This window comes from Erpetoichthys calabaricus, chromosome 3, assembly GCF_900747795.2.
Source record: "Erpetoichthys calabaricus chromosome 3, fErpCal1.3, whole genome shotgun sequence".
NCBI classification, from domain to species: domain Eukaryota; kingdom Metazoa; phylum Chordata; class Cladistia; order Polypteriformes; family Polypteridae; genus Erpetoichthys; species Erpetoichthys calabaricus.
This window is the reverse complement of record NC_041396.2, coordinates 214,234,639-214,259,871: the sequence shown is the minus strand read 5'-3', so window position 1 is coordinate 214,259,871 and position 25,233 is coordinate 214,234,639. Positions and strand designations below refer to the sequence as shown.

General features: G+C 36.5%; 2 protein-coding genes across 3 annotated transcripts in view; both read left to right on the top strand.

Annotated features, from left to right (window-relative positions):
* Window positions 1-17,370, top strand: part of LOC114648632 (dihydroxyacetone phosphate acyltransferase-like) — a 62,501-nt gene extending 45,131 nt beyond the window's left edge. Inside the window, exons 10-16 of one of the 2 annotated variants that reach the window (XM_028797776.2) lie at window positions 3,404-3,649; window positions 4,417-4,493; window positions 7,367-7,507; window positions 11,024-11,123; window positions 11,215-11,308; window positions 13,139-13,200; window positions 16,467-17,370. In XM_028797776.2, the coding sequence (XP_028653609.1) occupies window positions 3,404-3,649; window positions 4,417-4,493; window positions 7,367-7,507; window positions 11,024-11,123; window positions 11,215-11,308; window positions 13,139-13,200; window positions 16,467-16,510 (764 nt within the window). In that variant the 3' untranslated portion in view covers window positions 16,511-17,370. Of the gene's footprint in view, window positions 1-3,403; window positions 3,650-4,413; window positions 4,494-7,366; window positions 7,508-11,023; window positions 11,124-11,214; window positions 11,309-13,138; window positions 13,201-16,466 lie in introns of both variants that reach the window. The other variant, XM_028797775.2, reaches the window with a different exon arrangement.
* Window positions 17,371-24,149: 6,779 nt separating this feature from the next.
* LOC114648631 (dihydroxyacetone phosphate acyltransferase-like) overlaps window positions 24,150-25,233 on the top strand; it is a 36,003-nt gene continuing 34,919 nt past the window's right edge. The window contains exon 1 of the mRNA XM_051924384.1: window positions 24,150-24,302. Coding sequence (XP_051780344.1) covers window positions 24,279-24,302 — 24 coding nt within the window. The 5' untranslated portion in view covers window positions 24,150-24,278. The remainder of the gene's footprint in view (window positions 24,303-25,233) is intronic.

The following is a 25,233-nucleotide window of genomic DNA, read 5'->3' as shown; positions in this document are numbered from 1 at the left end:
AGTATCTATCTATCTATCTATCTATCTATCTATCTATCTATCTATCTATCTATCTATCTATCTATCTATCTATCTATCTATCTATCTATCTATCTATCTATCTATCTATCTATCTATCTATCTATCTATCTATAACACACACACACCTTCCCACTCTCTAGATCATGTCTTTATATTTGTTATATTACTATACTGTTACTTTCTTCCTACTTCCAGTGTTATGTTTACTTACATTTGTTCCTTCTATTTAAGATATTGTCACATTTTGGCACAGCATGCTACTTTTTTTGAACATTTAGATATCATAAATGTGTACTGGTCAGTGCTGCACTGTCTTCACTTGTACTACTGTTTGCCTTTGTTCTGTCCTGCAATATTTGTACATGCTTACATACATGCACTTTACGTTATAATGTGTAGCTTTTTCTGTAGACCTATGATTTATATGGCACCATGATACTGGAAGAAGGTTGTTTAATTTCACTATGTACTGTGCTAGCTGTATATGGTTGAAATAACAATAAAAATCTACTTAAATTGAAAAAATACTGTATTTATCCTTAATACATGGAGCCTAAAAGAAAATAAAATGCTTCTCATAATTACAAACTGTCATATTGTTTAATTTTTTCCGTACTGTACCTATCTTAAAAGGCTTATAAAAATAGTTTTCACCATTTCAAACAACAAAAACATTATATACACACACTCACACAATCAAATAATTGATATGTAATGACACTGCTTTAAATATAAATATACCAGCACATATAGGTTTTAATCCTTAATTGCAGCATCACAACTTTATTTACTATTAAAGTAGACATTTGCTATAGTTATACAGGTGTGTGTGTTTTTTTTCTTCAGTGTATCAGCAAGACCAGGTTAGGAGCATCCCACCACATGACAAACCTCAGTATCCCAGATTAGGACCTGAATGCAGCCATGCAGTAGGTGACACCTCAGCACCATACTAGTTCAGTTGGAATGGAACAGTGTGAGGTTTTTTATGGTGGCTGGAGTGCTAATTCTGCCACCAACTCCCATGTTTTTCCCTGCAGGTTGGAGGGTCTACATGCAGGGCTGGATGCAGATTAACCTCATACCCAGGACAGATCAATTTCAGGTTAAGGGCCTTGCTTAAGGACCCAATGGAGTCACTTTTGGCATTTTACGGGATTTGAACCAACAACCTTTTGATTGCCAGCACAGATCCCTAGCCTCCGAGCCACCACTCCGCCCTGTAGGGCGGGAGTATGACACATAGCAAGAAATAATAAACATATTACATATCTTTAAAGTAACCACAAATGTATCAAATGTTCCTAAGTTGTTTATGAAAAAGGTACAAGACTAACATGCTTAATAGGCTTATAAGTAAAAGACATTTTGCTGTTAAACTAACAAAACTATTGTTAACTAAGCAGCAATTTTAAATTCGTCTTTCTTTTTCCAGTTGGAAAGCTGAGGCACTTAATACAAGCTTGTGGTCCAAACTCGAACAGTGTCTGTTTTAAAAGACAAAATAAAAAAGTCTACAAGTAAAAGTAGCATTTTTTTGTTTGTTGAACTGTACAGGATGACTTCTCAGATTCCTTTTTCTCAGTTTTTTATTACTTCACTTTCTTTAGCGTTAGGCTAATATTCCAATTGTCTCCTGGTTTCTTATAAAATGAGCCATGATTTGTTTACTTGTTTTGTTTACATTACAGGCAGATCACTGCAAATAAAAAAAAAATTGATGCGGCTGGCTCAGTTATCATAAAACATCACATAAAGGAACACTACAACTAAATTACTGTAAAGCATAGAAAAGCAGGGGCTGAAAAGATTGTTTTTTTTGTGATTGGCCTATTTACCAATCACGGATTGAGTCATTTTTAGTGAAAATGGCCAATTTAAATCGTTGGCCAAACTATCGGAGCATCTCTACTGTTAAATAGTTTATGCCCTGTTTATACTTGTGCAAAGTTGCATTTTCGATCATAAATTGGCAAGAAGACAAAAAAAAAATCCATATAAAAGTGGAAAATATAGACCCAGATATCATGTCCACACTAGCAGTTCCATCTTTGTCATTTCATTTTTTTTTATTTGAACTTTTAATTTTACTATTTTAGTTGACTGTTTTCTTTTTTTAGATGAAAATTATTTCTAAGGTAGTATACTTGTATGACATTGTTTTTATCAAAATAATAATCAGTGGAAATATTTATCTAATGAGGCAAAAATGCATGCTTTGCCAAAACCTCTTTCATTAAGATTAAGATTCAGGTGTATAGTGCAGGAAAAATTTACCCAATCTTATGACTTGCATAAAACCAAAATTAAAGAATTGATCCAAAGATAGTGTTATTTTGTTTGATGGTTGACATTTGAGACATTACTGTCACTTGTGCAAAGTACAGAGAAATTTGTTATGACTAATCTGGTAACAAAAACAAATTCTATAAACTAAGTTTTGAGAATGGTCATGTCTAATGATGTGCACACTTAAGCCAAACAAAACCCAGTAGGAAACTGCTGTGCTATGATGTGTTAATATTTGTCTACTTTTTTACCTGCTGTTTTACCAGCTGGCTTGGTTATGTATGTGTTTATATTAAGTTTGAGTAAGGGATGGTTGACTTTGAGTTAAACTCCAGTTTAAAGAGATGAGTGTTATTGTAACCAAATTGAAATTGTTTGAAGTCTGCCCCCAATATTAATTCACAAAATCAGTCTAATAATACTTACTATGTAATAATGTTTTTTTTATTTTATGTATAATATAAAAGTATATGAACTAAGCATGGGCAGCACGTTGGCGCAGTGGGTAGCGCTGCTGCCTCGCAGATGGGAGACCTGGGGACCTGGGTTCGCTTCCCGGGTCCTCCCTGCGTGGAGTTTGCATGTTCTCCCCGTGTCTGCGTGGGTTTCCTCCAGGCGCTCCAGTTTCCTCCCACAGTCCAAAGACATGCAGGTTAGGTGGATTGGCGATTCTAATTTGGCCCTAGTGTGTGCTTGGTGTGTGGGTGTGTTTGTGTGTGCCCTGTGGTAGGTTGGCACCCTGCCCGGGATTGGTTCCTGCCTTGTGCCCTGTGTTGGCTGGGATTGGCTCCAGCAGACCCCGTGACCCTGTGTTCGGATTCAGCGGTTGGAAAATGGATGGATGGATGAACTAAGCATTAACTGCACAAGAATGCATCCTATGCTTTCATCCCCTTTTTTGTCTCTTAACATCTTTTTTTGTTGTTGTTGTTTCTAATTTAAAAGGTTTGTCTGATATAAGTAAAGCAATATAACTGCTGCAGCTGATTTATTGTTAAACATATAAATTCTTTAAAAAAGTTTAGTTTGTATTTAAGAAAGCAGTTCAAATAAATTAAGGCTTTATTTGTGACTAAATATGATTTTATCTTAGATCACATATCTGTCAGCAAAGTGGTTGCCTCCAGTATTTCTCTGCATCACTCCATTGTAAAAAACACTGGTGGTCGAGTTACCCTGATTGAAGAAAAGCAGGATTCTAGCAACCTGGAGCATCAGCTGTTCAAATATGCTGCCACTGTTCTGATGTGTGCATCATACAGGAATCAAATTTTACATATCTTTGTTCGACCTGCATTAGTGGCTATTTCCGTTCACTCAGTGGGCAGTTCTAGAAAAGGTATGAAATTGTTTTGTTGATTTTATTATTAATACAGATGTAACAAATTAACAGTAACAAACATCAATGTGCTGGATTTTTGACACTCATTGCTAGATTAGTAAAAGTCAGGCAATATGAATAATATTGCAGATAATATTCCTATTGTATTTTACGAAATTTTTTAAACAGATCATCTCTGAATCAGTATACCTCCTTTATAACATTTTAATTATGGTGTTTTTGACTTCTTGCAAGTATTTCATGTCATCTTTTTTGCTGAATTAGTCAGCCCTGGTCTAAACATAAAGTAATTATGGTTGCAGGAGTAATAGACCAATCATAAATTGGTGTGCCATTCTGTGTATAAGTAACTTGTGCAATGAGCACATGGTTTTGTTTTTTTTTTTTTTTAGAGCTTCATTGTAGTTTGTTTTTTGAACCCAGAATTGGATTAACATATTTTAAATTTCATATGTGTCATAAATAAAAAAAATAAAAGTACAAGTGTACATCATTACTAATCATTTACTCCATTTCTTATGTTGGAATTATAAAAAAAAAAAAAACGCAAACAGATGTGGTGGCCTAGAATCCCATACCTTTTAAAAGGTTAAACACAAAATATTAGTGTTAAACATTAAAAAATGTTAAAGAAGAATGCAGTTTTTTCTATTTTCTTTTTAATTACTTTTTAACAGTAAATTGAAAACTTGTTGCTAAGATATTTACAGTGATATTGTACATTTCCATATTTTTTACTTTATAATTTTTTTTTCTCATAGAAGAGATTTTCAGTTATTTCAGCTTTCTTCGAGACATATTTTCTCATGAATTTATATTTGCACCAGGACATACTGTACAGGTAACATGTGTTAAAGATATTTTTGTTAGATCTCTTTACAATTTTTTTCAGTAGGGTTTTTGATTGATTTTAAATTTGAAGCTGTCAGTTCTACTGTAAGATAACTGTATGCACTCATGTATTTTCTTAAATGATTTTTTATTTCAATATCCCAAGGAGTTTGTCTTTGCACCACTCAGCACAATGCAGGAAGCAGCATTTGATTCATTTGCATTCATATATAGCCACTCACAATTTCAGTTGGCTGAGTTTGTAGATTCCACTTCCTCAAAAAACACTAATCCTGTATAAATTTACAAAACAATATACATTTTATAATCCTTATTCTCATCCATAAACTCGGCATTACATCTCAAAAGACAGTCATTTAACTTTTACATCTCCTACTAATCTGTGGACCCATTTTCCTACGTGTTTATCTTCTCTTTTCAATTTTAGATTGGTTATTTCTTTATTTAATTGTTTCATAGTTAACTTTTGGCCACCTACCGTGGTGTGAGATTTTCCATGTTTTTGCCATTACTCATCTTCACTATAAAGTGCTTTAATTTAATTTATGAAATCGAAATTAGACATTTAGACTAATTTCTCTGTGGTCTCAGCATTTATTGGCAAATTATACTCTTTGGCTTACTTGTTAATTTTGGTCTGCAGATGGATATGTACTTTATTGATTTAATGGGAAACTGCAGTGTTACAGCAGTCTGTACATAAAAACTACACATAATACACTCATGTTTAAACATTAAAACAAATAAATATGTCCATTTGATGTGAACATAGTCCATTTGATGTGAACATATTAGAATTGTAGAAGATGTTTGTATTGAGAAGTATTTTTAAAATAAGATTACATTAATGAGGTAATCAGGTATTTCAGCCCATCTGGTAATACTCTTGTTATCAAATGTATACCTCTTGGGGGGCTTTTAATTTACATATTTATGGTACCTACTAAATTTTAAGGGTATAATATACAGTGCATTCAAAAAGAATTGAGACCCTTTCAATTTTTACATATTTTTTATGTTGCAGCCTTATGGTAGAGGTGGTTAAATTTATTTTTTCCCTCATCCAGCAAAACTAAATACCCCAAAGTAACAAATAAAATACATCCATCCATCCATTTTCCAAACCGCTGAATCCGAACACAGGGTCACGGGGGGTCTGCTGAAGCCAATCCCAGCCAACACAGGGCACAAGGCAGGAACCAATCCCGGGCAGGGTGCCAACCCACTGCAGCAAATAAAATACAGGATTTTAGAAATTTTGCCAATTTATTTCAAACCAAAAAGCTTAAGTATCACATTGACAAGGGTATTTAAACCCTTTTTCTCAGTACTTTGTTGAATTGAAGCACCTGTAGCTGCAATTACAGCTCAGAGTCGTCTTGATGTGACAAGCTTTGCACACCTGAACTTGGGGATTTTCTGCCTCTCTTCTCTGCAGATCTTTTCAAGATCTGTCAGGTTGGATGGAGAAAGTCCATCTCTCCAGGCATATTCATTTGAGTTCAAGTCCATGCTTTGGCTGGGCCACTCAAAGTACATGCACAGAGTTGTCCCTAAGCCACTTCTGTGTTCTTTTGGTTTGTGCTTCTTATCATTGTCCTGTTGGAACATTAACCTTTGGCAAAGTATGATGTCCAGAGAACTATGGGGTAGGTTTTCATTAAGGATATCTTTGTACTTCACCCTGTTTAGCTTTCACTTGTCTCCCAATCCTTGCCACTAAAAAACAAACACACGGTGTGAGGCTGCCTACCCCATGCTTCATCGTTGAAATGGCATTGTGCAGGGATGAATTGTGCCTGGGTTTTCACTTGACATGACATAGAATTAAAGCAAACAGTTCAATTTTGGTTTCATCAGATTAGAGAAATTTGTTTCTCATATTCTGAGAGTTCTTTAGGTGCTTTTTTCGCAAAGTGAGGTTTCACATGTTTCTTTTCTGGCCACCCTGCCTTTAAAGCCCAGATTGGTGAAGTGTTACTGTGATGTTTGTCCTTTTGGAAGTTTCTGCAGATTCTGTGGAGACACTAACAGGTTCTTGGCCACCTATATTACCAAATCCCTTCCTTAATTGATTTTTTTTTATTTATTTATTTATTTTTTTATTAGTTTGGCTGGGCGACCAGCTCTAGGGATTGTCGTGGTTGTTTCACATTTTTTCCGTTTTAAGAATTATAGAGGCCAGTGTACACTTAGGAACCTGGAGTACTGCAGGCATTTTTATAGCCTTCCTCAGATCATCGCCTCAACACAATGTTGTTCTTAAACAGTGCAAACAGTTCCTTCGATCTCATGATCTGGTTTTTGCTGTGATGCATATTGTCAACTATGTGACCATATAGGGATGTGTGTGTCTTCCCTAATCATGTCTAATCAATTGAAATTACCACGGGTGGACTCCAAAAAGGTGTAGAAACATCCCACCAGTGATCAGTAGAATGGGATACACCTCAACCAGATTTCTTATGTCATTGCACAAGGTCTGAATACTTGTGATAATGTGATTGTTTTTTTTTTGTTTTGTTTTTTTTCCATTTGCAAACATTTCAAATATCCTGTTTTAGCTTTGTTATTCTGGAGTATTGATTGTTGCTAATGAGGGAAATCTGAATTTTAAACATTTAAGCATAAGACTGATGCATAACAAAATGTGAACAAATCCAAATGGTCTGGATATTTTCTGAATGCACTGTGTTTTGGCCTAAATGTGATGTAACATAATAATCTAAACAGCTGAGTATTTTCACAGTAATATTTTGTGTACTGATGATTGCTTTTCAAAAAGGTAATTTTTTTGAATTTTAGAAAATGGGACTTTATTTCTTCTAAATAATGAAAATACTTATGATTCTTTTGAAACAGGATTTTGAAGAGGGATGCTATCTTCTTATGAAAGCTGATGCCATTCAGATACTCAAGACTGATATTCTTTTGTCAGAGAGAGGTCATAAGATTGTTTCCTTTTTCCTAGCCATGTTCCAGCCTTTTCTGGAGGGATATCAGGTAAACCAATATAATTAATGAAAAATCTTTTTATTTATATATATATATATATATATATATATATATATATATATATATATATACAGTAATCCCTCGCTATATCGCGCTTCGCCTTTCGCGGCTTCACTCCATCGCGGATTTTATATGTAAGCATATTTAAATATATATCGCGGATTTTTCGCTGCTTCGTGGATTTCTGCGGACCATGGGTCTTTTAATTTCTGGTACATGCTTCCTCAGTTGGTTTGCCCAGTTGATTTCATACAAGGGACGCTATTGGCAGATGGCTGAGAAGCTACCCAGCTTACTTTCTCTCTCTCTCTCTCTTGCGCTGACTTTCTGTGATCCTGACGTAGGGGGTGTGAGCAGGGGGGCTGTTCGCACACCTAGACGATACGGACGCTCGTCTAAAAATGCTGAAAGATTATCTTCAAGTTGCTATCTTTTGTGCAGCTGCTTTCTGAAACGACATGCTGCACAGTGCTTCGCATACTTAAAAGCTCGAAGGGCACGTATTGATTTGTGCTTGAAAAACAAACTCTGTCTCTCTCTCTCTCTCTCTTTATCTGCTCCTGACGGAGGGGGTGTGAGCTGCCACCTTCAACAGCTTTGTGCCGCGGTGCTTCGCATACTTAAAAGCCAAACAGAGAGAAATGCAAACAAATCAATAGGGCTATCTCTGTGACAGTCACTGCTTCTGACACGCACTCCTTTGAAGAGGTAGATATGTTTGCATTCTTTTAATTGTGAGACGGAACTGTCATCTCTGTCTTGTCATGGAGCACAGTTTAAACTTTTGAAAAAGAGACAAATGTTTGTTTGCAGTGTTTGAATAACGTTCCTGTCTCTCTACAACCTCCTGTGTTTCTGCGCAAATCTGTGACCCAAGCATGACAATATAAAAATAACCATATAAACATGGTTTCTACTTCGCGGATTTTCTTATTTCACGGGTGGCTCTGGAACGCAACCCCCGCGATGGAGGAGGGATTACTGTATATATAGATAGATTTATTTATATATATATATATATATATATATATATATATATATATATATATATATATATATATTGTGACAGACGACCGGCTACGGACTCCGGTCGCCACCCCCAGGCCGCTGGGAGGAGCCCTCCGGGCAGCGTATTCGTGCCCCGAGTTCCAGCAGGGCCTCATGGACTTTGTAGTGTCGTTACACAGCCCTGCTGGATACCTTGGGGGCCGCCAGGAGTCGCTGTAGGGGGGCTAGTGGGCTCTTGTGTGCCCTATAACCCGGGAGTGCATCCCAGTCACGTGACTGGAAGAAGCGATGTGCTCCCGGGATGAAGAAAAGGACTTTGCCCTGACCCGGAAGGAAAACGGACTTGTGGGTTTGGCTTGGAGCCACTTCCGGGTCAGGGGCTATAAAAGAACTCTGGGTAAGCCCAGACACTGAGCTGAGCTGGGAGGTAGGGTGGCGACGTGTCTGGGCGAGGAGGAGAGTTATTATAGAGAATTGTGTATTGGTTAATGAGTGTGGAGTGGAGGGTGCTTTGTGCACAGTATAATTATAAAATAAAGAATTATTATACTTTCACCTGGGTAGAAGAGTGGTACCTGAGGGTTCGAGAGGTGGACGACACGCTTAACTGCTACAATATATATATATATATATATATATATATATATATATAAATAAATCTAAGTGTGCTTAGTTTTTTTTTAATTTTTTTATTCCATATTGTTTATTATATGTCAAGTGTTGTAGTTGTGACAGAAAACAGCATATTTGAGGTTTTACTACAAACAACTAAATTGTGGAACAGTAATTAAAATAGTGCATGGAAAGGGCATTTAAAATGGTTATACAGTAATTTGCTGTTTCATTGAAAAATCTAAATGTTAGTCAATGTAGCATTACTGTACAGTAACTGATAGCGTCAGTTAGTTGAACCGAGCTAGCGTTCTTATAATAAAACTCTAAAAGAAAAGCATATTAAAATGAAGAAACATGTTTTGTTTTAATTACAGTGGACCCTTAGCTTACGAACTCAATTCGTTCGCATGGGCTGGTTGTAACTCAAGTTGGTTGTAAGTCAAGACTATTTTTCCCATAAGAAATAATGGAAATGCCCTTAATGTGTTCTGAACCTCCCACAGCAACACTTACTTAACTTTTTTTTAAAAAAGGGTTGTATGATGTGCATAATTTACCAAAAACACCAATAATTTTTGTAATGTACTAACCAAAAAGTTATAAAAAGTGCCTAGCCAACCAGAAACAACAATTTCATACTCTATTCACCATTTAAGTTGACATCTTTGGCTTGCAGGAAGGAAGTAGGAGGAGAATGAAATGGAAGGTGGTTATTGTTTGGAAGGAGTTTCCTTATACAAATCTTTTCTTTGTAAAATTGTCGAGATGGTGGATTTCAACATGCTGTACATATTAGCAAGATCGGTCACATGAACGCCACTCTCATATTTCCATACAATTTCCTTCTTCGTTTCAATTGTGATCGCTTTCTTTACCTTTGTTACCTTCTCTTCCTTCCTTAGCAGTTATCGAAGTAAATTATATAAATCACTGCACTGACCGAAATTACGTCCACAAACACATGTATTTGGGCTCCGACTGATGCTTACAAACGCTCTCGGCTGTTTGTTTACAGTCGCACAAGCGAATACACGTGACCGCATTTGGGACTCGTAATGCAAGATGTTGGTCGTAATTCAAAACAAAAATTTTGGTTGTAAACCAAGTTGTTCGCATGTAAGACCAGTCGTATATCAAGGGTCAACTGTATATCACTTTCCATCCTATGCTGCTGGATTGAAATTACTTTGATTACTTTGAGGTTTCCCATAAATAAATAAATGTTATGTAAATTTGTTGTAACGTTTATTGTGAATGTTATTCAATAGTAGAGTTGACTTGGGCTGTATGTGGTGTTGTCATTAAGGGTAATAAGCAAAATATGAAATGATCAGCCACTTAGCTTGTAGTATGAATTATATAACTTGGGCTTTTTCTGCAAATTCTTATCCCAGACTCTTATCCAAAAGCATTCTCCCCTTTTTGTGTGTGTGTGTGTGTGTGTTTTTAATACTCTAAATATTTTTAGGTCTTCAACTTTTACGTCTTCTTCTTCAAAGATCTGATTAATAGATAAAGGGCACCTGAGTGAACATAAATGTATTAAATGATCTTGGTTGTTTCTGTTACTAGTGCAGTCCTGGATCAATTTTAAAGTCTCTTAGTTAAGAGGGGTGAAAACAATATCTGACTTTGAATTGCATTAGACCATGTTTCATGCATATTCTTTGAAGATTGGCTTTCTGATATTCATTGTCAATGATTGTAAAATTAAAATCTTCCTTTCTTTGTTTGATCATTTAAAGTTACGTTTATGAGAACCTACAATATTGCAGATGCACATTTTTACATCTTTATATTTTTATGACCATTGAGCAATTTTTTGTCTTAGTGTTCCCCTAAAAAACATTCTAGTTTATTTTCATTTCTGTTCATGTTTAGGTCATATGTAGGTACCTGTCTGAAGAAGCCCTTGAAGGGGTAACTGAAAATCAATATGTATCTGCTGTTCGCAAGTTTGCAGTAAAGCTTCTTTTGTCAGGTAATTATTATTTATTAATTGGCTACCTTTTGACTCTTGGACCTTGAAGCGCTGAAAATATTTGGATTTTATTATTTTTATGTGTTTGTAGGAGCCGTTAAGTCTTGTGAAGTCCTTTCTTCTGACCTGCAGAAAAACGCATTGGCAGCACTGTTGAAGCTGAATATATGTAGAAAAACTAAAGAGTGAGTGAAGTGTCTCCTAATATAATAATGTACTAAATTGGCAGCAATAACTAGAATTTTATATGTCTAAAAGCAATCTACTTATTAGTACTGAATCTAGTTAAATAATAGTGCAGCCTGTTTTTTTATATTTATGTTTTTCCTATCTGTTATAAGTATGGATGCTTACAACACAAATTCTTAATTTTAGGGGTGGTTCATTGAGTTAACTTGGTAGTACCTGGATCGAGGTTTGTGTTTGTATTAGGGTTATCGTGAATCTGAAATTCCAACTTCAATACAGTACCTAGAAAATTATTAATTTTCAATGCCATTTTATAAAACTATCTGTGTAATAATGTATAAATGTATATAGATGTAGATCTATCTCTCTCTCTCTCTCTCTCGATTTCTGTTGAGGAAAAGTGCTTGTTCATAAGCCTCAGGAATTGTCACATGGTCAAAAGTACATAAAATGCCAAAAAAAAAACAGTTCAGTCTTTCATACACATTAATAGTTTAAAAATTTAGTAATAGTTTGAAAAAATTTACATTAATAAAAACATCTTGTTTTTGAGGTAGTTCACTTGTTCAGAAGCCCCTGACACTCTCACACATTCACATGACGGTAAAATGCAATTGATCTAATCTTCTGTAAACATGAAGATAGCCTAAAGCAGTGTTTTCCATGCTTTTTCAATGATGACCATAACCCACTTTAAAAACTCTGCTTGATGCCCCAAATATAATATGTTGTGGAAACTACCAGAGTAAATGTTTGAGAGGGAGCGACCAAGGAAAAAAAATTAAATTCATATATTTCCTTTAATTCTTTGTTTTAAATGCCTTTATGCAGAGTTCTTGTGTATCAAGAAACAATTTATTATTATTAATGCTATTTTACTATGCTTACCTCACATTTACAGATTTCATTTTTGATCTCCTTAGGGAATTTAATTTATTGCTGACAGAACACACTAATCTGGTTAAAGGTATACCTGAGAAATTTTTGGAAATTACATTTTTTGACACCATTTTAATAAAGTATACTGTCAGCTTTTAAAGAAAGAAAGTTGTGCACAATACAACTGTACATTAAAAATGCAGTCTTCAGAAGTTTATGCTTGCAATTTGCCAGTGGAGTATATGTTAAATCTACAGGATGGGCAGAAATAACCTTCTGAAAACGATGAGTGAGCAGAAATGCAGATCTGCTATGAATAGAATCAGTACTACAGAAAAATGAGTATTGTACTGATTAAAAAACTGATTCATTGATAATAAATTGATATCTTTAGCAATGTTAGTTTGCATAATCTTAAAATAATAATGTGGATTTTCTAGGCTCAATGTAAAGCACGCTGTTGGGTTGAGTGGTGTTTCTGCAGTAATATGTGCAGTTTAATATGTTTATATGTGTTCAGTATCAGACTAGTTTTATTTAGTGTAGCTTCCTGTCCTGTAAATGTTTTTGCAAGGGTAAAGTTTAGAAAAAAAAATAGATCAGAAAGTTCTAAATTTAATTTTCAGCAATATTTAATGTTTTTTCAATAAATTAAGTTTTCTGATAAAATTTTAAGCAGTCTGAAACAGAATGTATTTTTGAAGTTTCTTTGTCACTATTTTAGGGAATATAAACATGTTACATTCCTATAAAATACTTGGTTAAGTCTCCTTACTAATTATTAAAAATGAATATAGAGTGTTTCATTTGCCAGTATTTAATGATTTATTGAAATGGTATCTTCCCCATCAGCAATATTGATAGTAACCCTTGTTGAGCTGTTTCAGATATGTGCAGCAAATCCATCTTATTTCCCTTTTTATTTATTTTATTTTATTTTATTCTAGGATGGAGCAAGTTGTTGTAAAGGTGAATAGAACTGCAGTTAACAGTGTTGAAGACACACTAGGTAAATCTTGTTTTTACATAACCAAACTCAGTGCTAATGCACCAGTCAGAATTAGTTGAAATTTAGGAATGAGAAAAATTGTAGCTAATGTGGAATGTTAGTAACTAGCAATGTGTTGGCAATGAAGCACATTTAACTATTGAATAGTTAAATGCAAAAACGTATTTGAAATAAAAGGATTTTTTAAGAATACAAAATTGAAAAAACAATAACAATGTGCATAACATGATGATTACAGCCTTTATGTAGCTTTAACAAAAGTCAGATGTGCCATAGTAAAGGTATTAAATACCAATATGCGCGAGCGGCTCTCCATGCTAATGTTTAGATCTGACAGCGTATGTGTCCAAAAAAAAAATCTGACTGTATTCTCGTACCATTGCTCGCATAGTGAAGTGTCCGCATGGTACTGCCAGATCTAAACACTAGCATGGAGAGTCGCTCACGTACTGACATGTCTATAGCAGCAGGTGGAAGCTACTGTCGCACTTTTCATAACTTATCTTTTCCTGAATAAGGAATGGCATTGCAGATGTACTTTGTCAGCATACCGTGTCTACCAAACACTTGAAGCTTTGCAGTTTACTTGTGACTTTACGCTGTAGGAAGATAAGTAAATAAATATAGATAAACAACATTCGATGTGGCGTTTACATAAGTAACAACATATAAATGTTTTTCATATAAAGACCATCAAGAAACATAATCATAAACTGATCTTTGCATGGTACCGTGGCAAGCTCTGTAAGCCCTGCTGTTTCATTGAAGAACATGCTTGTGGCAGATTGACTGGCATGATGAAGGCCAACCTGTTGCTGCATCCAAATGGTGCCATTTTTCGCCCTTTACACCTGGTGCAGCTGCGTTGTTCTTGTGTGTGAGTTGATGTTTCTTGCGGATAAGGCTTTTGTTCTCTTTCTCCAATGTACAACCCTCTGTAGTTCACCTCTGTTATAGCATGTCTTTATTTGAAAACAGCAGTGTCAGATCAGGGAGAGCTTGAACATGACTGAGAGAATTAAAACTGAATAAAAAAAAATCTAACCTTTGCAAATACCATAAATTTATACCGGCTGCTACAGACTTAACTGAAATGTATGTTTTTATTGTATAATAGTAACAATAAGAGCTACTCACTACTCAAAATGGTAATTCTAGGAAGAAACTGGAATCGAACCCGCAACCTCTTGATTATGACTCAGTAGTTCTTCTCGCTGCACCACCTAAGCGGCCATGTCAGTGTCGTACCCTAACCCAATTATATAATAATTATATATATATATATACAGTAATCCCTCCTCCATCGCGGGGGTTGCGTTCCAGAGCCACCCGCGAAGTAGGAAAATCCGCGAAGTAGAAACCATATGTTTATATGGTTATTTTTAGAATGTCATGCTTGGGTCACAGATTTGCGCAGAAACACAGGAGGTTGTAGAGAGACAGGAACGTTATTCAAACACTGCAAACAAACATTTGTCTCTTTTTCAAAAGTTTAAACTGTGCTCCATGACAAGACAGAGATGACAGTTCTGTCTCACAATTAAAAGAATGCAAACATATCTTCCTTTTCAAAGGAGTGCAAAGCAAGCAGTCAAAAAAAAAAATCAATAGGGCTTTTTGGCTTTTAAATATGCGAAGCACCGCCGGTACAAAGCTGTTGAAGGCGGCAGCTCACACCCCCTCTGTCAGGAGCAGAGAGAGAGTTAGAGAGAGATAGAGAGAGAGATAAAAAATCAATACGTGCCCTTTGAGCTTTTAAGTATGCGAAGCTCCGTGCAGCATGTCCTTTCAGGAAGCAGCTGCACACAGCCCCCCTGCTCACACCCCCCTAGTCAGCGCAAGAGAGAGAGAGAGAGAAAGTAAGCTGGATAGCTTCTCAGCCATCTGCCAATAGCGTCCCTTGTATGAAATCAACTGGGCAAACCAACTGAGGAAGCATGTACCAGAAATTAAAAGACCTATTGTCCGCAGAAACCCGCGAAGCAGCGAAAAATCCGCGATATATATTTAAATATGCTTACATATAAAATCCGCGATGGAGTGAAGCCGCGAAAGGCGAAGCGCGATATAGCGAGGGATCACTGTATATATATATATTCACGGCATTCGTAGTCTGTGTCACAATCTGATTGTATGGGTGGTTACCTACCAGGTAACGCTTGTGGTTGGCCAGCAATCTATAATAATAATTTCCTCTTTGGGTGAAACTGAGTATACCCAATTTTGTAAAATGTGTAGACTGTTTAGCTAGTCACATACTTGTGTGTCATTGAGTAAATCTTTAGATTGTTTTACTAGCATTTACATCGGTGTGTCTTATCTAACTAATGCTGTTGTTTTTTCTGTTGTATCTGAGCATTTTTTGAGATTTGCTAAACCTAAGCAATAGATCCCTTTTACTTCTAATAGGGTTTGTTCTTGTGTATTACTACCGCATGTTCTCCCCATGTCCATTTTATGGAGTGTGGTAAAAAATGGATGAACTATAAATCATTCTGCTCGAATGCTATAGTCATTTTTGCATAGTTTTTTCATTCAAATGGTACACTTTTTTGATATTTTTAACTGGAAATTTGTGAGTCATTGATTAGAATGAATGCTTATCATTAAGCAAAATGCCTTCATAAAGCATTTTGCAAAACAAACGTGTACAGCACAAATTAAAAGGAGGATATTTCAAAACCTAAATAAATTAAGGAATTAATCAGTTTTATAGATGGAGTGCTAAATTCTCTGCAAGTAGAGTTTCATTCTGCTTTGATTTTGAAAATTGGACAGGAAATAGCACACAAACCCAGAAATGTATATTAACCTTATTGGCCACCATTCTCACATCGTTCAGGCTTGAACCTATACAGGAAAAGCTCTGAACAGATTCAAATTTAGATGTTGGGCATTTGAGATATATTTTATTAGGTTATCCCCAGCAAGGCATGTGTCAGTGGTGAGTTAATGCATTTTATCTTACTGAATTTGTGGGTAGATTTCAGGAAAAAAGGCCTGTTCTTTCAGTCGGCATTTTTAGTTTTCTTTTGTTCATGATCTGTATTTCTTCTGTCAGTGTCATTGTCAACTTTGTACAATCTAGCCAGCATTAAATCAGTAAAGCTGTAATTTTTCACAAGTTCTTTACTCATACCCTTGACTCTTTTTTCTTCATGCTATTCTTGATTATTAGTGCTTTTGTTATTTTGTATGTAGTGGCACTATGTAATTGTTCAATTCTGAGATGTTATTTTTCTTCTTCTGTTTTTATTTCCCTGAAGGCAGAAAATTGACACCTCTAAAAACTGCACTGGCAAGACTTTAGTGTGGAGCTGGCAGTATGTGACAAGTGACTGGGAACCCAATGCCTTTAGTGGAGACCAAGCTATTCATGACAAAACAGCATTATATCCTCCTAAAGTTCACAACAAATTCACTTGAGATGAATTGCAAACCTGCTTCTGAATGGATATTCCTAAATTCATCCTTTATTGTAATTGTGCAAATAAACTAAACGGTTTGGAATTCATTTACTGATCCTTAATCATGTATGGCTACATTTGTTTTATGAATCACAAATTATGTTATAGCCTTACTTGTTTTGTATGTAGCATCCTCCCATTGGTTTTACACATGTTGTACTTTTTAGTTTTCAGTGTTACATCATCAGGACAAAGATAATGGTTTGCATTGGCACATTTTTGTATTTGATTACAATAAATATATCTGATGTAAAAATCTGATGGTACTCTGTGGAAAATTAGAAACTTTTAATATATTATTTATTTGAAAATTTGGAAATAGAACGTGCTTACATGTTTAGTAGAAGAAGAAATGACAGGGTTGTAAGGCTACGCAAGTTTTCAGTCTGCGTGGTTAGCAGTGAACTTCTACTGTTAAGTGATAACACTCCTTGTTTCAAACACGGCTTAAGTTTTTGCAGAATGTGCAACTAGAAATAACTTTGTTTTCTAAGTTTTCATTTTTTAAAACAATTGTCAGTGTTCAACTTATTTTAGATCATTGCTGCCATGCCTGAAAATCCCTGTTTTGTGCTACATTACTGTACCACTAGACTCCATTTGTTACATTGTGCATTAATTTTATAAAGGCATTTGTTAATTAAACATAATGTAAAGAAGTTCATGTTTTCTAATATTAAAAGTAAAGTGGCTTTTACCAGTATTGTCTTTTTTTTTCCTTTTTTTTGTTATACCTTGTTTAGGTTTTAATCGTAGGCTTTCAATAAAAATGTATTGGTGTCTTACAATAGCTTTTAAAACTGCACATTATGTAGTTAGGGTCTCAGCACTGTTATTTATTTTATTTGTTTGTTTGTTTTATTTATAAAGCACTTTAAAAACAACATCAAGGCTGACCAAAGTGCTGTACAATAAAAACCCTACATATCAGACACACAATAACCAAAGGGTAAATGAAACAGAAACACATAAGAGCTGAAGAAATTCATAATAAAAAGTATACAGATAGCCAACATATCATACTGGGTTAAAAGCCAGAGAGTAAAAGTGCATTTTTAAGTAAGATTTAAAGACAGCTAGTGAAGGAGCCTGCCTAACGTGCAACGGCAAATCGTTCCAGAGTTTTGGGGCTGCAACTGAAAAAGCCCGATCACTTTGGAGTTTGCATCGTGCCTTGGGAACACATCTGGTCTGCTGACCTGAGAGAGTGAAATGGTACATAAGGGTGCAGCAGTTCCGACAAATAAAATTATTATTGCATTGCAACATTCAATTCAGGGTTGTTTTTTCCACTCCAATTTTTTCTTTGTGCCTGTGTTCTACAGACTTGCCTTCCAAAGGTGTAGAAATAATTACAGTATATTGATTGGAACTCTTTGTATAAGTTTATGTCCCTAAAAAGTAAATAGTATCTAATATCCAAGGATTTTTTTCTTTTTTGTCCAGGTACATTACTTCTCTGTTAGCTTTCATTTTCACATTTGCGTATCCTACAGGAAATTGCTCATTCACTGACAACTACAAATGTGGTAGGTTCTTTCTTTGCCTACACCCACCTCAAAAAAGATGATGGAGAACAAAAACCCTTGAGATTTTGAGTGAGGGAGAAAATTGTAATGCTGATTTGAACAAACAGCTCTGAGGTTGAAAATCATCTGCATCATCAGACAAAAAAAAACTCTGCTACAGCAGGAGCAAGGGCAACGTTTTATTAAGGCTCAAGATGTTTTATTGCTCAACAACACCGCTCCAAATATGTGTCTCTCTACCATTGTAATGAGAAATCAATTTCCATTTCTTGGCACACAACTGTAATTTTTCTTCTAGTTTCTCTTCAGTTGTTTATATTTCAAAAGGAGTTGTTCTACAGCTATAGTGTATAATTTTCCCTGTACAAACTAAGATACTTTTATATTACTGAAGTACATAAATCTAGAAAGGGTTACTAAGCAATCTCTAAAACCCTCGGACTCCAGTGAACTACCGTTAAAGCCATCATATCTTATGGTAGAAACCTTGTAACAGTGGTAAATATGCCCAGGAGTAGCTAACCTAGCATAATCTCTCCCAAGAATGCATAGAAAACTAATTAGGAAAAAGAGAAGACCCCAGACGAACATCTAAGGAATTGCAGGCATCTCTTGGCTCAGTCAGCATTTGGGATTCCAACCTTAAAAAGTGCTGGGTATGAATAGTATGCATGGGAGAGTTGTTAGGCAAAAAACGCTTTTTTTGGAGGAATGTAAAGGCTTTTCTAAAATTTGCTAACAAAACACCTTGATTACACCCAAAACCTTTGGCATAATGTTCTGTGGACTGATTAATGAAAAGTGGAACCTTTTGGAAGAGATGGATCTCCTGTTACCCCTGGCGTAAAGCTAACACAGTGTTTCACAATAAGAACATCATGCCAGCACTCAACATGGAGGTACTGTGACAGTTGTTTGTTGCGGCAAGGCCTGGACGACTTGCCATAAATGTTGGCAAGAAAGTACTGAAAAAGAATGTCTGGTCATCAATCTGTGATCTGAGCCTCAAGCACAATTGGATTCTGCAGTAGTGTATGATTTGAAAAAGAAAACTTAACTTGGTTAATTATCAATTTTGCCTTTGGCAATACCTGTAATTCTTCAAATAATTCAGCAAGGCTTCTACTTTTATTTACCTTATCTTTTTATGCTGCAGGAAGGGGTTCTCTGGCCTTTTGACTTCAGGTTTACCCCCTGCTTGCTTCGCTTGCCAACCCCCCGGCCTGCGCTACGTGCCAGCCACTTCGCGTGGCTGCAGCTCGCATTGTGAAGAGGGGGAGCTGAACGCACCCCAAGGAGATACAATTGCTCCTCCGATTTTTTTAGTTTATAATTTAAAAACGAAATAAGAATCTGAAAATCTAACAACATTACATTAAAGTTTGATAAATTGAAAAGAATGATACCAAACATATATATGTAGATTTTAAGATAAGCCTGATTTAAGGTGTGACAAAAACGTGACATAAAAATTTCACATAAAATCATTGCACAAAATCGTTGAACTTCTAGTTTTAGGATTTTATATATATATAGTGTAGATATATATATATATATATATATATATATATATATATACACTGTGTATATATATATATATATATATATACACAGCGCATCACTTTTTCCACATTTTGTTATGTTACAGCCTTATTCCAAAATGGATTAAATTCATTTTTTTCCTCAGAATTCTACACACAACACCCCATAATGACAACGTGAAAAAAGTTTACTTGAGGTTTTTGCAGATTTATTAAAAATAAACTGAGAAAGCACATGTACATAAGTATTCACAGCCTTTGCCATGAAGCTCAAAATTGAGCTCAGGTGCATCCTGTTTCCCCTGATCATCCTTGAGATGTTTCTGCAGCTTAATTGGAGTCCACCTGTGGTAAATTCAGTTGATTGGACATGATTTGGAAAGGCACACACCTGTCTATATAAGGTCCCACAGTTGACAGTTCATGTCAGAGCACAAACCAAGCATGAAATCAAGACAGAATTGTCTCGAGGCACAAATCTGGGGAAGGTTACAGAAAAATTTCTGCTGCTTTGAAGGTCCCAATGAGCACAGTGGCCTCCATCATCCTTAAGTGGAAGAAGTTCGAAACCACCAGGACTCTTCTTAGAGCTGGCCGGCCATCTAAACTGAGTGATCGGGGGAGAAGGGCCTTAGTCAGGGAGGTGACCAAGAACCCAATGGTCACTCTGTCAGAGCTCCAGAGGTCCTCTGTGGATAGAGGAGAACCTTCCAGAAGTACAAACATCTCTGCAGCAATCCACCAATCAGGCCTGTATGGTAGAGTGGCCAGACGGAAGCCACTCCTTAGTAAAAGGCACATGGCAGCCCGCCTGAAGTTTGCCAAAAGGCACCTGAAGGACTCTCAGACCATGAGAAAGAAAATTCTCTAGTCTGATGAGACAAAGATTGAACTCTTTGGTGTGAATGCCAGGCGTCACGTTTGGAGGAAACCAGGCACTGCTCATCACCAGGCCAATACCATCCCTACAGTGAAGCATGGCGGTGGCAGTATCATGCTGTGGGGATGTTTTTCAGCGGCAGGGACTGGGAGACTAGTCAGGATAAAGGGAAAGATGACTGCAGCAATGTACAGAGACATCCTGGATGAAAACCTGCTCCAGATCGCTCTTGACCTCAGACTGGGGCGACGGTTCATCTTTCAGCAGGACAACGACCCTAAGCACACAGCCAAGATATTAAAGGAGTGGCTTCAGGACAACTCTGTGAATGTCCTTGAGTGGCCCAGCCAGAGCCCAGACTTGAATCTGATTGAACATTTCTGGAGAGATCTTAAAATGGCTGTGCACCGACGCTTCCCATCCAACCTGATGGAGCTTGAGAGGTGCTGCAAAGAGGAATGGGCGAAACTGGCCAAGTATAGGTGTGCCAAGCTTGTGGCATCATATTCAAAAAGACTTGAGGCTGAAATTGCTGCCAAAGGTGCATCGACAAAGTATTGAGCAAAGGCGACCTAGTTATTTTTTCTTTTTTCTTTCATGATTTACTATGGTGGCACAGTGGTAGTGCTCCTACATCACAGTAAGGAAACTACCGTTCACATCCCAGGTCTCCACGTGTCTGTGCAACTTTCATCTGGGTGTTTGTTTCCTTTCATAGTCCAAAGGCCATACAGGTTAGGTGAGCTGATGACATTAAATTGGTCCTTGGCACTTTTGTGTTTGTGTTAACTCTGCGATGGACTGACATCCTGTCCAGGGATTGTCCCTGCCTTGTGCCCTGTACTTGCTGGATTAGGCTCCAATTCTCTCGCAACCCTACTCAAGATTAAGCAAGCTTAGAAAAAAGCTTAAAGAAAAGGGTATGGTATTTATTCTGTTTTTGTTGCTGACAGTAAGATTTAGTAAAGACAGACTCAATACAAGATTCATGTGAGTGTGACATAATGGTACGAATCACATTAAAATGACTAGGCTTGCTTAGACAGTTGAGGTGCTGCTGTCCCTTTTAACAGAAGGTTTCTCAAATTTCAATTAATTTCAGTTTACGTCTATGATTGTCCCCAGATATTTATCATCAAATCTCAGTCAACAATCTTTACAGCCTGTTCTTTAATGATTGTTTCATCTGGCAGTGGCTGAATGGTGTTTCTTCTAAAATCAATTATTAATTCCTTAGTTTTTGTAATGTTTAGATGTTGAAAGGACTCATCACTCTAGTTAATAAAATCATCTACCTCTGGACCATGACTGGTTTCCTTCTCATTAAACTCACTGAGTCATCAGCCAATTTAAGAACATGTTTTCAAAATTCCGGCAAAAACAATTAGTACAACAGAGGTGAAAGAGCACACACCTAAGTTGATACGGACAGCATGTCAGACAGACAACCACTGACGCTGTGAGAAAGTGATATTCTGGGGAAAAAAGTTCTCTTTACAAGGATTTGTTTTTCAGAACATGGCAAGAGCTCATTAATGTAGTTTTAAAGCAAACATACTGTACCAGGCCTGTACTGTACTTTTTGTTGTATTTGCTAGTGTACCATATTAAATGGGGCCTGGTAATTGTATGGCAGTGTTTGTTGGGTGGGGGATTGAGTGAATTTCATTGAGTATCTTTAGAACAGACTATTGAGCTTGCTGTATTGTTTTTGTTGTGCATTTGTATTACATTTTGTTTCTTAATATTGTAAAATAATGAAAAAAACTTAAACTTACGTAATGCATTTAACTGAAATGGAAGCAATCCCAGCAGCACTGGGTTCAAGGCAATTGCAGGCTCAATTTAGTATCTTCAGTTAACCTAATGCAGGCATCTATAGGGATGTATGAAGAAAATCAGAGTACCTGGTTAAAAAAAAAACAAAAAAACACACATACATATGGGGAGAATAAGCCGACTCCACGGGTTTCCTGAGCTAAACCAGCGACAATGTGAAGGCCAACACTAAGCACTGGTCAGAAGGGTAATGACAGCACAGCCAAGGCAGGTAATTAGGTAAATACCTGGGGTCCTGTACTGAGAGGGGGACCTCCCAAAGTCATCTGTTTACATGGGTAGTCATTGTAACCAAACCCCCCTTTAAAACAAAGCCTCGACACATTCCAACAACAAATTTGGAAACCCATCTCAAGGAGGGTTCCAAACTCCATTGCGTGAGTGTTTGTGATGAGTGCTAGTTTTTTAGTAATGTTAAATGTAATCCACGGATGGAGGATTGGATGGATGGATGGATAAATGTAATCCGAGCCAATTTCAAAAACCATGAGGAGGATTTACACGTCTGGAAGCAGAAATTAGATTGACTTAGTTTGTTTATGCAACTCGGCCATTTCTGATTCAGTTACAGTCAGTCTGTCCAGGCTATACTTTAGTCAATGCGCAGCCAAAATCAGCCACAGAGTGAGGGGGGTAACAGTAAGAAGTCTAAATGTAGTCCCTTGGTAATTCTGATGCTTCCTATCAGTGTTGTCTCTCATGAGAGAAGTTTTTCATCTTTAAAGCTGATGAAATCTTACTTGAGATCTACCCTGAGCCAGGAGAGGCTTTCAGTCTGAGCTCGAATTTTAACAGAGCACAGTGTTTGAAGGTCCTGGGACCTGAAGGATATCAAACTGCAGTTATGAATGTTAGAGTAATACCTTTATGAGCCATGTTTTTGAAATTCCTATTATGTTCACTATTCCATTTTTTTTTAATATAACAATGTGCAATTTGTATTTGTTTTTATTATCAGGTGCACCTTACATTTATTTGCAATCTAATGTACTTTTTTATTAAAATTTACTTTATTCTATCATTTTTGCTTTTTATATTTTCCATAGTACTATGGTGTTGTACCGTGTTAGCCATTATGAATGTAGTGAGAAGTCAAGCAAAAGGGGCCTGAGTTGCATATTGTAATCTTTTAGTTAGCCAATAAAATGTGTCATTTTGCTTGACTTCTCACTATATTTTCCATACAAATGTATTTATGATGGTGTTAAATACTGCATTGATTTAAAGATTTTGCTTTTAACTTTCAAGACCCTTCACAATTTGGCACCTCCGTATCTCACTGATCTCCTCTGACTTCTTCTGAGTTTCTTCCCACCTTAAAACAAATCTCTCTTTAAGCTTGCTTATTTTGTTTGATGTAAATTTTAGTTGACATGTTTAATTTTAATGTAATAACACTGGTTTTATTAATAACTGTAATTTTTAATGTATTTTATATTCCGATTATTGCTATTAATGTGTTTTATAAGGCATCGCCGAGTGCCTTGAAAGATGCACCTTCCACCTTTCACATTAAATTTCGACCACGAGCTGGCTCCTTTGTAAAGGTGCTATACAGAAATAATAAAAAGATTTGCTGATGGATTTGCAGTTGTTATTTTTGAAAGGTATAAAAAATAACCCGCACATGATGTTTTCAGCTAACAAACGCAGGTCGAATGTGCCGCGCGCGCCTTTGAGACAATCAGCTGTGTTGTTGACAGTGACGTAAGCTGCGGGCGCTTCTTCCACTTGACCGCGATCTGCTAGTCTCGAGGGGCGCAATCGGTTTGCGTTGTTTTAACATCTTTGGACAAAGTCTTGCACTCCTGACATTTGAAATATGATTTCAGAATCCTCGCCGTTGGTACGTATTGCTATTAATTATCCAAGTAAGTTTTAAAAAGCCATTGGTCGAAGGGGTGATGACAGCTGGAACGTTATTTTTTGTAAACTGCACCACAGGGAGCGCGAACAGACATACGACAGAATAACGCCACTGTCACTGTAGATTAAACATTTTAAGATGTACATTATAATATATAATTTGTAAAACGTTGTAATCGAAAGTGAAAATCAAATAGCATAAAGAACGAAAGTGAAAGAAACATAGCGTACGTCCGCGTGCTTAGGCAACATGTACACATCGGTTTGAGTAATTCGCTTATTTCAGATGTATTTCAGGTACATTTTAAGCGACACCTTCGTGTGTATAAAGAAAGAGTTAGAGGTAAATATAAGTTATCAAATAATGCTAGACATTTAATTTATTTTAGAATCCCCTCGTTCCAGTGCACCGCTGGCTATTCACACAGGAACAAGCGCAAGCCGGAGTCGCCGGACGGTCATCGTGCCGGTCAATTTCGGGTTGTCCAGTATCTTAACCACCGTGTCACCGCAGGTTTTCGAGAAAAAAAAAACAAGAGAACGTGCCAAATTTGCACAGACACCATATGAGCTGGGAATTAGTGCCGTGAGGCAAGAGCAATAACATGATTTTGACCGTTACACTTCTTCATTCTAAAATTTAGATGGTTGGTTTACATTGTGTCACCATTGCCTTTTTATGCTTTCGAAGGGGGACACTTTGTTCTTGAATTTTAAAGGAAATTCGACTTCCCGATTGTTACAATATTAATTAAGTCACTCATCTGAGCCTGCTCGGGTCACTCTCTGTCCACCATCATGACAGAAAAAAGCCTGGACAGAATACTAGTATAAGCAAGGGTATGTTCTTATAGCCTCTCTCACACACACTCATTCACACTGGGTTGATTTAAAATCAAAAATGAACATAA